Source organism: Schistocerca piceifrons, chromosome X (assembly GCF_021461385.2).
Source record: "Schistocerca piceifrons isolate TAMUIC-IGC-003096 chromosome X, iqSchPice1.1, whole genome shotgun sequence".
In the NCBI taxonomy this organism is placed as follows: Eukaryota; Metazoa; Arthropoda; class Insecta; order Orthoptera; family Acrididae; genus Schistocerca; species Schistocerca piceifrons.
In genome coordinates this window covers 205,190,258-205,203,190 of record NC_060149.1, presented here as the reverse complement: position 1 = coordinate 205,203,190, position 12,933 = coordinate 205,190,258, and the positions used below count along the sequence as shown (strand labels likewise).

The window sequence follows — 12,933 nt, the reverse complement described above, 5'->3', positions numbered from 1 at the left end:
ATTCTGGTGGTCTGTTTCCAAAGTCAAGACTTAACTGGATCACAGTATCCTGTTGCAATACCACTGCGCAAGTGCTGACTCTTACAGACCAAATGCCTATCCGGTGTGACAATGCTCCCTCTGCTATGCTGACTTGTTTCTTCTCCTATAAAGTCTTTGTGATGTTGTGCCAATCTGCTGTGTTGTGTGTGTTCTGTTTACAACTGGAGGACCATTATTAAAGAATACTTGGTACCCCAGATCAGGCAGATGCCAATTGGTGGAATGAGGCCTCACATTGCGCTACCTCATCTACTATCGAAAACTGTGACACCCTCATCTGTCAATGTGAGGGACTTACACACAGGGGACAACTTCCTCGCTACCACTAAGAAGGTCTGCAGTGTAGCCTCTGAGTTTGCACAACAATAAGAGAAGGCTAGGAACCCTCTGAGCTAGCACAATAAAGGAAGATTAGGAACCTAGTTCAGCATGATTTACTGGTCAATCGTAAACAAAGAACTAACTTGACTGCTACTTTAGAAATAATAATGACATTGCAAATTTTATCATATAGCATCTATGCAACGCAATTACACATCAGTATGCTACACGCCATAGTACAACCGGGGTACCAGCAGTCCAAATCTGCCACCAGCTGAGTCCTCCTTGAGTGTCCTAATAAATATTTCCATTTTACCTACCCACACCCACACAAATAGTTTACCCTATGAGAGAGGCCAGTTTACTACACTATTACGCTACCCCTAAGGTACAATTATCTCGTCTCTCTGACGCTACAAATGCACAAATTTGTTTAACTGTTAGCTACGCAAATTGTGAATTTGAGTGCTATCGCCTCCACCGATTTCATGTAGCCTGGACTGCAGTGCGCAAACATGTCAGGTGGCAACCAAGCGATTTTAGTTGTCAGTAAAGATTGTCAGTCTTACATGGCCACGCAATTCAGTGAGTTACAATAATGTACACACGCGAATGTTTACTCATACCCATCTCTAATATCACGCAGTAGCATCCCCTGAGTGTGAAATGCCTCTATTCCTACTGGCTACACCACCTCCTGCACTCACACAATCCAGGGTTTCTGCCTGTCGGCAACAGCCTCTTGTACACTGTGGCACACCCAACTACAATAGCTCTCCTCTGCTATGATCCTACACAACAGTTCTGACTGTGAGTTAATGACACCTAGTGTCAAATTACAAGCTCATTTATCATATGTGCAAAATGCCAGTACTAAATCCTTCTTACTGTATCTACCAGAATTACCCACTGTGCTACCACGACCTGACAGCTGGCCTTCACTGCCCAGTCAATTGAATACCCACCTAATTTGATCAATCAATAAGCTAATGGCTTGTAAGAAGGGTCACGTCACTATTGATTGTGCTGCCTCCCATATGGCTAGTGGCATATGAAAGAATATGTAAATGACATGGTTATACTGAGTACCTTCTCTGTTCCCTTTGCCTTGTTCCTATAGGGAATAGCCACATGGTTTGGGTATAAAAAAAGGATACTGCAAACGACTAAAGTCGCCCACACCTGTCATCACCAAGTGGCAACCACCCGGCGAATATTGCACCTAACCTGTGCCGTGATAGCACAAAGAATATGTCACTGTATATGCGTGGCTCTCCCCTACTTTTAAGTCTTAAAAATACAGCATTCATGGCTGCTCTCTCAATTGTAACTTAATATATTGTGATTTGAGACACCACTTTTCCTAAAATCAATTTGTAATAAAAATAGGGTAGCTCAATACGCCACTTACACTGCTGGCATTGTTCACGATAATGTGTAATTTAGATGAAGAATGATTCATCTGTGATATCTGTTCAGGTAATAGTAATTACATTAAAATTCACTAATATTTTTACATCTCATTATGATCCTATTTTATTGTTAGGCAGCCAATGAAATTAGTTACTAGTACGTATAGTGACCCCATAGAAATATTATTGAAATAATTCCATCCCAATTCCACTGCTAAAATATACCCCTGAGCCTCAACTAATGTGCTCCTTCGACAGAGTGTTACAGTTTTACCTGTCACGGAACTGTGAGGCTTGGCTGCCATGCCTGCCTCCCACACCTGCCAGCTTCACTGTCACTGGCTAAGCCAGTACTCCGTCACTGCACAGGGCATCCTTGCCATGCCCCTACACTGCTGCATCACCACAGCCGCATGAGCTACAGGGCTGCCATTGTAAACCTCAACCTGAACTACAGTCGCAACCATCCTCTACATGATTACTGTCATTCTTACTAACGTTTTACACTCCATTTGAATTACTTCTGTTACGAACCATGAAATTTCCACTTTTAACTTTCTTACCAAATTAGGTTCCATTAGATATTATCCATCTTAAAGGGGCCACTTTAAAAATGTTTAGGACCAGATACTCTGCTCCTGTGGTAGAGGGTGGAACGTACAAGGTGGACAAGCATAATAGGCATAAAACCGATTTATTTCTTTAAATTTTTGTTCATGGATACATTGTAAAGTTTTTTCTAAGCTACACCAACACTTGGGCTTGCTGATACCAGATATTAGCTGGATGCCAGCCATTTCAAGCTCTGTTCACATGATGGAAGTGCTGACACTGTGAGACAACAAACTGCACTGGGAGAAGCCAATCGCAGGAATGGAATTTGTCTCGTGGGGGCTGGGAGTGGGCTGAGGAATGTGAGCAATTGAAGCTCAATCACCCTCTTATCAGCCAGCTTTTGGACTGTTATGACTTACCTTCTGCTCCTTGCTGCCCATGAGACCTCCATTTTGTACAAGAGATTTCAGACTTCATTTCTGTATCCCTTAGAGACAGGCAATAAATTCTGCCATGATTCAGTTTCAGTAGTGAGTTCTGGCATTTCTAATTCCACACCCTGCAACCATCTCCTAAATGCTGGCTGCCCATCAGACATTTAGGGCTATTCCTTTCGAAATAATAAAGTTTATTTACTTTTCTCCCATCTGTCTCATTTTCACTTGACTGCCTCTTATTTATTTAAAATACTTCCCATAAATGATAAATATGAGATTATAAACAATTGCTGGTGGTTGGATCTGAGCTGATGACCACAGCATGCAAGCCAGCAATGTTAACCACCAAGCAGACTGCATGTACTATGGCTTGTGACCATCCCCCATCCCCTAGTGCATAGTTTCACCTTCAGCATCATGTGTGGATGGTTGTTAACCCTCTACACACACAAAATAAGCAGATCATTGGCCACATTGGAAGTTTGAATCTCTTTGAATCTTCTTCCTGAAGTTTCTGTATGATGATTCTGGAATACAATTAGTATCTCGCTTTCTGAAATTGGGCTTTGATTCAGAAGTATATGTGATTGTGTGTTGCTGTTTCAGACTTTCTGGCTTTCTGCATATATATAGATTTGAGCTCACGTTACTTGCAGTCAATATGTTCCTTTCTACTTTGGTTTTGGCCACTTACGCAGTGTAAATTTCTGTTTCCACATGGTATGAGGCTTACGGCTGAGATCTGTCTAATGTGTGCCAGGCTACAACACAAAATATAATTTGATTTGAGATGCAGCAGGTTTCCTTTCATATTTTTAAATAACATGTTTCACTTAATGTACGGCATGGATTGCGTGATTCTTTCATGTTTTGCTCAAGTGAAGGCAAAAATATTACATGTTGCTTGACTACAGAAGTAAATAGAGGCTGCCACAAACATTCTTGCTAAAATTGGAATCCCTCAAAGGAAATTGGAAGAATGAATGCAAATTTGGAAGATATGTCCTATAATGTATCAGCAGTAAGTGATTCAGATTGCAGAGAGATGGTGTACATGTAGGCCCAACAGTGTCCTCACTTGGGTTAGCGGCAGATTAGCTTCACACAAATCTCATTCAGTGAAGAGCCATTAAATGAAGTGGAAATATAAACACACAAACCAATGACTCATTTAGATCACAACCTTATCGCCTACTGCTTCGCACGCATAGACTGTACGGCTTACAAACATTTTTTTTGTTTTATTTAATGGAATTTTTATGTTGTTTGCAAATTGCCTCACCTTCTAAACCTTTCACACTAATTAAGGCCATAGAAGCATGATCTTTTCCCAATGTACTTCTGGCCGAAACGTGATTCTGGTAGCTGCAGTCCAAGGTTTACTTTAATCGTGTCTTTTGTATTCTTGCAGTGATTTTTCCATGCCAACTTTCATTCCCTAACACATATTTCTTTATATGTAGCCAAGAAACGAAATGTAAATTTTCACAGATTTAGCTCTGAAAATGCTTAATAGGGAAATAATTTCATAAAAGTTTTCATTCCCTATTTCTCTCCCTTAGGGTGCTGAATTTCCAAAAACACTGACACACACATCTATTTTTATTTCTAAGTGAGGTGTCAAACACCAACTTTATAGTGGTATCTTTAAAAATGTTTTAGTAGTTCTTTCAAAAACACTTTTACCTACTATTTCACCCTATTAGTGGTTGAATTTTGTTTTGTTTTGTGATAACTACCAACTGGCAACACTCAGGTGAATTCTGACCACTCAGTTGTTTTCTCCATGTTTTGTTTGTGAGGGATCCGCAATCAAAATGGGTCTAAATGTTTCCAATCACGAGTTACCATGGAATGAAACTAACCACTCTGCCACAGAAATTATCAGGGAAAACTTTGCCTGAGAAGTAACAAAACAAATAGGAAGTTTTTTCACACATTTCATAAGTATTTGTACGATTTCTATGCCGTAATAAAACAACAGTAAAAATTTCATTGCTGTAACAGTAGCAAATGTTGAGAAAGGGAACACTTTGTTGAGAAAGGGAACATTTTAGTCAGAAAAACAGAACCTTTTAGTTCTGAAACTCTTTGCCTTTACAAATGTCTGCTTGTGTCTGTATATGTGCGGATGGATGTGTGTGTGTGTGTGTGTGTGTGTGTGTGTGTGTGTGTGTGTGTGTGTATACCTGTCCTTTTTTCCCCCTAAGGTAAGTCTTTCCACTCCCGGGATTGTAATGACTCCTTACCCTCTCCCTTAAAACCCACATCCTTTCGTCTTTCCCTCTCTTTCCCTCTTTCCTGATGAAGCAGCCGTGGGTTGCGAAAGCTTGAATTTTGTGTGTGTGTTTTGTGTTTATTTGTGTGTCTATCAACATACCAATGCTTTCGTTTGGTAAGTTACATCATCTTTGTTTTTAGATATATTTTTCCCACATGGAATGTTTCCCTCTATTATATTCGAACCTTTTAGTTCGGTTTACAAAACGGTAAAACATTCCATCTCCCATGATATTAGAGCTGCAACAGTGAAATTTCAACTGAAAACCCGTAATTAGGATGTCTAATAACATCATGTAAAACACTGACCGAAATGCTGTTACTTTAGGGGCACATGCATATTCAACGAAATTTAGGCCTGTCCTTAAATTTTCTGCAACTGCCCCAAATGCAAAGAAGCGGAAACTACTTGCAGATGAAAGTAGTATACTTAAAATCAACAAATTGACTTATTGTTTTTCATGTTCAACTGTATCAAGGAAAACCTAGTGGTCACACAAAACCTATTTATTTGGTTTCGTTAAGATATTTGATCCTGTTCCAAGCACTCTTTCTCTTCCTCTTCTATTTCTCTGACATGTGTCCTTAATGGTTCAAATGGCTCTGAGCACTATGGGACTTAACATCTGTGGTCATCAGTCCCCTAGAACTTAGAACTACTTAAACCTAACTAACCTAAGGACATCACACACATCCATGCCCGAGGCAGGATTCGAACCTGCGACCGTAGATGTGTCCTTAATGTTTTTTTTAAATGTTTTTCAAAATATCACTTAAAATGCCATGCAATATAAGTTTGTTAAAAAAGTATACTATCTAATTATATTTTTTCAGGTTTTTACCAACAGGAGAATCTTACCCACCCATAGTATTTTCCTTCTGAATCTCTACACAATACGTCAGATGATCTGCAGAAGTACTGTCTGCATTTGTCTACAAACTGTCTTCTATTTATTTCCCAGTTACTTGAACAGAAAAACTTTTGGATGAAGCAAAGGAATTTTCAGCCAAATGGTAGTTTTCCAACTGTGACAGTGCTAGAAGAGAACACCCTTGTACTTGTGATGCTTCAAATCTAAAGACATTGATGTTGAGAGATTAACTCAGAGAATATTACTTTGTGTGTGTCTCATTGCAGTTTTCTTTGGCTAGACATCATGCAGCACACTAGGTAGAGCACCTCAGTCACATGGCTTTCGTCGCAGCACTGGTGAGCAGGCAGCTCATTTTGCTGGGGGGGGGGTATCTCTCACTGCTATAAGCCACTTTCACACCCTGGATGACGCACCTTTAGGGGTTGAATGTCCAACAACACAAACACGTATTCCTTCATTTACAACAAAGAAGTCGGAAACCAATTTTCATAGATGTAGCTTCCAAAAATTTTTGTAGTTTTTTTAACAATGATTTATATTAAAAAAAACTTGTTACCCACTATTTCATCCTCATAGGGGTTAAATTGCCAAAAACACTTGTTTCTTTAGTGTTCAGCCAGTGCTCACATTCAATTCAACATAAACTTTCTCTTTTTATGTCAGTTTGTTGAGGGTATTGAACCTGGATAGCTTTAGTTATTTTTCAAATTTGTTTAGAAAGTAAGTATTTCTACATTCAGTTCACATTTATCTCATATTTAAACAATGACAGGAGAGAACAGACACTCTGTCACCTACAAGATCTAAACTACACACTTTGCTGATTAAGTGACAATTTAAAATATCACTTCTGTGACCTGAACTGCAGCACTGACCTACATTTTAGTCATGTACCAAAAATTTGAAACAAGTAACTCCTGCAATTGATGGTTTTAACAGCTTTTCCAATGTAAAAATTAGCCCTTGAAAACTATGAGTGGTGATAACTTAGAAACTATTACATGACAGAAATCTATTAAATGTATCTTTAATAACGTCTTGGCCTTTCAAAGTGAAACATGTTTGGTTTAAAACAAAATAAAAATTCCGTTGTAAAAGATGGATAACATTTGTTTTTATCTACTTGCCAAACATAAATGAAGAAGTAGCTGAACAAGAATGGCTGCAAATATCACCAATATCAAAACTATAGTATTAATATGGCACACTTTGATTGAGTTTTTTTTTGTATATATAATGCAAATACCTACATAATAAACTGAATGATGCCATGTTGTCAGTAAGACATGTGGTTGGCTTTCATTCCTTAGAAAGGCACTGGAAACAGATTGGCTATTTTCTCTTTTCCTTGGTGTCTCAAACATGAAATACAATAAAAAACAACTGTGATTCCGGACATCAGGTTAAAAGTATATTCATAAAGCCAGTACTGAAACAATACTCTTACAAGAAATGTAAACATTCATATGAACTGTTTCCCTTCAGCCTGAAGACAGGCTTACATTTTCTCCTGATATATGGATACACTCAAAGGAATAGCTCATTTCTATCCTGTGCAAACAGATTTTCTATGTCTCCAAAAAGGTAATCAAATGGGTTTGGATCTTGGTGTCTAATAACACTCATCTAACTATGTCAGAACAAGTATTAACATGGGAGACATGAACCACATTTTCATCCAAATATAAAAAAATCATCTAATGATTCTGGTAACTTCTGCTGCAGGAATATTACATGATTTGCATGGCCATGCAGGACAAGTTCCATGTAAATTGTTAGCAATAATTGCACACCAAATAGCTGTTAGAAGTTGTATGTGATGGTTCTGTTGTTCTGTGAAATCAAGATTTCCTATTAATCAAGTACAAAGCTATACATTTAGAAAAAAAAATTGTGTGAAAAAATAGTTTTTTGTCAAAGAAAAGGATGAATTTCCAGGAATAAATTATCATCTAACAGTGAAAGTTGGAACCATCCACTTGTCCTTACCATTCTTGACAGTAATATATATTTTGTTAATTTGATTTAGTTGTATGAATATCTCATGCATTGCACAACTGTTACACAAATTAGCTACTTCCTCATTGAAGCAAGAGACTCTTAATGTTTTATTATTCTCAGTGTAATTTACCAATAATTACTGATGCTTATAGCCTAACTGATTTACCTAGAAATGATTTTTATGAGTAAATCTCCATAATTTGAGTACTTTTACAAACATGTGGAAATGGAATTTGCAGTGAATTAACAGGCTGTTTAGACTAAAATAATATGTCTCATCTGAAAGCCGTTCATATTTTCCACATGCTATTCAAGAGTGAAACAACTGAGAAATAGTCTTAATGTGGTTCGATGGACACTCCGCCAAACACTTTGAGTGTGAATTGTACAGTAGTCATGTAATTGTAGATGTAGATGTACAACAGTGTTGTCCCTTTACGCAAAAGTTTCAAAGCCATATTTTACTTTTACAGTTTATACAATGACAAGCCATTACAGTAAATACTTAAGATGGTAAAAAATTGTTAAAAATAGTTTAATTGCAGATTAACTACTGGAAAGCACAGTACAAAATAAAAAGAAAAGGAAAAATAGTCATTCCTCTGGAATCGTGTCACAGAAATGATAAGATTACCCATATATTGCGAAATATATAAACCGCGATGAAATGTTAAATTTCCACCATCCTGAATCCTGAATGCCAATAGCAGACTTGCACACACTACCCAAGAGAAATTTTGGATATACTGATTTATTTTTAATGTCTCTGGATTGTTAACTGGTCCAGTCATCTTGATTTAGTTTTTTTCCAAATCTCTCTAACATAATGATAAGTGATTTCTGGCAACAGCCCAAGGCCATCATCTGCCCCATTCCATGCCCATTGTTTGTCATTTGAAATTCAGAAGTTACTGTTGTTGTCAATGTTGCTATTGCCGGAATCTTCCTCAGTCCAAAGACTGGTTTGATGCAGTTCTCCACACTTCCAGGTACCATATTCACAATTCCTTGATGGCTAAGCTCCCTTCTTCTCGACAAGCTGTGATGCAAATTTCTTTTTTTTCCTATCTGATCCAGTAGCTTCTCATTAGTTATTCAATCTACCCCTGTATTCACATCTTACTTACTTTCCTTGTGTTGATTTACTCAATTTAAATATATTTCATTAATGTAATTTCATGCTTCACAATTGCGTGATTAATTTACAGCACTCCTATGGAACAACAATGTAAAATAAACTTTAAAAAAGAAACTATTTATGCAGCAAAGTAGCTCAACCGTGCGTAGACATTGAGGCTGAATCCAGGATTTTAGACGCTGGTATCCCACTAAAATTTCGAAAGCAGAAGTTAACCAGAAATGCACCTACCGACAGATTCAGTTTACGCTAATACACAAGTCAGGAATAAAAAGCTCCCATTTCCCAGAGTAACAATGCCTTCCAACTACAAAATGTGAGCTCGAGGGATGAGGGCATAATTCTTGCTGACATATCCCATAACACCAGCAAAGTCTCAACACATATGACAGAGTTCACAAATAAACAACATATAACACTGGCATTTCTACTGCGTGACTAGGCAAGATATTCACAATATATATATAACACTTAAAGGTTTTACTTTACAAACATTATTAGCAAATTATCTTCCTTGCTGGGGCTTTCTCAGTCTTACATGACTTCACAACTTGCAATATTAACTATCAAAATCTAAGAGAATAATGGAGTTGCACTTCCTACAGTGGGGGGTCTGCAAATTAAATGTGACAGATTTAAGGATTTGCTAATCATTTCTTTTATCAATGAGTGATGCAATATATTATCAAAATAAAGTTGCCTCATCACTGACTTCTGCAAGCAACTGTCACAGCTATTATATCACCACCATTTCTACACATTTACCAGAATTACGAACAACTTAATGTGGATCTGTGAAAAGAACAAACCTGTATTCTGCTCCCCATCCTTTGACAAAACTCATGCGTATAGTGCACATTCGAGTCAGTTGGTAAACTGCCTCAAAGCCCTGGCTCACTGACTGGGAAAGAAGTGCCGCAAATTCTTGATTATTGAAGATCTTCAAGTTGCAACCTAAAAAACACACACATCATTTGTAACTTATTTAATATTGAGAAATAGCAATAGTTCAAGTTCAACCATACAAACTGCTCTCTCTATTCACAATCGCCAAATAAGAGCCATGTCACTTATGGGGATAGTCAAAGTTTCAATTATCACCTCAAAAATATAAAGGCAGACAGTCAATTTTTTATTTGCTTGCAGAGACATATCAAAATGCCTGTGTCACAGCAGCGTAGAATGCTGACAGCGGATAAGGTGGAGACTGACAGCACCCTTTTGTTTAGCTACAGTACTGTGGCATACGGATTTCAATGCAGATATGTACCAGCAAACTAATCAGTAGCATTACTTTCTTGACAAACAATAAACAAAAATCTCTAAATAGCATCTTTCATTAGGAAATTACTCTATACAATAAATTTCCCAAAAAGAGAACTAAAACAAACTCATTTAAACAGTCAGTTAAAGCATAGCTCTTTAATAATACATACTATGCATTGAGGCATTTTGTAGATTACAAGATGTAGGGATCAGTCCATACAGAACGTTTCACGTACGACACAAACACATGCCTGCAGTTCATATACCTCAGCTCTCATGCTATCGCCATCAGATGAGGTGGCTCTCACATTGGCAGCAGCCCGAGTCTATGTATTGCTCCTAGTTCTGTTTATACGTAAGCACAATCTAATCTTGCATCCAATTCCTCTACTTCTTTATGTCCTCAAAAGAAATGAGTTCATCTATGGAAAACCTCGATCTGGCACCAAATGTTCATCTGGTGGTGACTAGTAGGACATATGCAGACCTGGAGCTGTTTTGCAAGGCTAATGGCTGCACGGCTAACCTTGTACTTGTAACAAATAAGCACAATGTAATGTTTCCTGCTGATAACTAGACAGAGCCTGTGATGTCGCCTCTCCTGCTTGTCCAGTGGTTGCCTCTGTCACAATCAGGGTACATACGGAAGGGACAGAAGGTGGTGTCAGTAGTAGGCAGTTTGAATCCTAGGTGGTTTGTGGCCTTCTTAGGGAAATAATGTCAGAAGAGGAAACAAATCGAATATACACCCACTGGGTATCCTGGGAGAAACTGAAAATACAACTGCCTCAAACGACAAGTCCAATAATCCATATGCGAAAGCAATAGTCTAGGCCGTCTAGTTAAAAACAGCCTATCTTTTTGAGAGAGCCACCAGTGGGAGGATTACTGGAACAATGGTCACCAAAGGCATAATGTCTTCGTTGATCCATTAAGGGTTAGTTTAGAACTGGAAAATGTTGAAAAATTGTGATTAAAGTTGAAAGACGTTATAAACTGCAGTCTGGATGGGTGTGTCAAAGTAAAGTAATAGAAGACAGCAAAGACCCATCTGGGCTAAATGGTATCATACACAGACTGTTGCTAAAACAGAAATTACTAGACTACCGCCCCAAGGGAGATTGCAGGATTGCTGGCAGAGAAAAATTAATAGCAACTCAGGCACCTGCAAGAAGGGTTATACCTGAAGCATACAAAATTTTCAGTCAGATCCCGGCAAAAAATTTATCAGAAAACACTAGGATGTTCTGGGCATTTCCATTCAGTCTTTTATGGTTCCATCTGATGTCGGAAATTGAAAACAGCAGACAGGAACTACGAATTTTAAATTGTATGTTTATAAATGTATTCACTCAAGAGGATACCACTGTACCCATGTCTGATCACCACCAAACCCTCACATGAGCAATATTGATATCAGCACCACAGGTACTGAAAAACAATTTAAACTATTCAAGCACACAAAGCAACAGGCGCTGAAAGAATTTCAGCTACGTTTTACATTGAAGACACCATGGAATTAGCTCATTTCCTAGCTCATATTTATCAAGGATCACTCGCACGGCGAATAGGTCCATGTGATTTGAAACCTACATAGGTTATTCTTGTTTGCAGAAGGGGTAATAAATCAAATACACAGAAATATACACCAAAACTTCTAACATCTATCTGTTACAGGATCCTGGAGCATATTCTAAGCTCACACATTATGATGTTCTTGGAGGAAAATAAGCTTCTTTCAAACACTCAGCACAAATTCAGAAAAAACGTCACTAATGTGAAAAAATCTTGCTTTATTCACACGCATCTTGCAAACAAGAGACGCAGAACAACAGGTAGACTGCATCTTCCCAGATTTCTGCTGTTCATCAACAATGAGCTACATCATCAACTACTAATTGAGATACGAGTGTACAGAATATCTTCACAAATATGTGATCACCTGGAGGAACTCAGTTTATTATACTGGACAGTGAATGTTCACCAGAAACAGAAGTAATATAGGGTGTGCCCAGAGAAAGCATAATAGGACCTGTATTATTCTCAATACACATACATAATACACTCCTGGAAATGGAAAAAAGAACACATTGACACCGGTGTGTCAGACCCACCATACTTGCTCCGGACACTGCGAGAGGGCTGTACAAGCAATGATCACACGCACGGCACAGCGGACACACCAGGAACCGCGGTGTTGGCCGTCGAATGGCGCTAGCTGCGCAGCATTTGTGCACCGCCGCCGTCAGTCTCAGCCAGTTTGCTGTGGCATACGGAGCTCCATCGCAATCTTTAACACTAGTAGCATGCCGCAACAGCGTGGAGATGAACCGTATGTGCAGTTGACGGACTTTGAGCGAGGGCGTATAGTGGGCATGCGGGAGGCCGTGTGGACGTACCGCCGAATTGCTCAACACGTGGGGCGTGAGGTCTCCACAGTACATCGATGTTGTCGCCAGTGGTCGGTGGGAGGTGCACGTGCCCGTCGACCTGGGACCGGACCGCAGCGACGCATGGATGCACGCCAAGACCGTAGGATCCTACGCAGTGCCGTAGGGGACCGCACCGCCACTTCCCAGCAAATTAGGGACACTGTTGCTCCTGGG

The 12,933-nt window shown here is 38.9% G+C and overlaps 1 protein-coding gene across 1 annotated transcript in view; it reads right to left on the bottom strand.

Moving 5' to 3' along the window:
- LOC124721863 (mothers against decapentaplegic homolog 3-like) overlaps positions 1-12,933 on the bottom strand; it is a 223,740-nt gene that overhangs the window by 28,144 nt on the left and 182,663 nt on the right. The window contains exon 6 of the mRNA XM_047246999.1: positions 9,871-10,015. Coding sequence (XP_047102955.1) covers positions 9,871-10,015 — 145 coding nt within the window. The remainder of the gene's footprint in view (positions 1-9,870; positions 10,016-12,933) is intronic.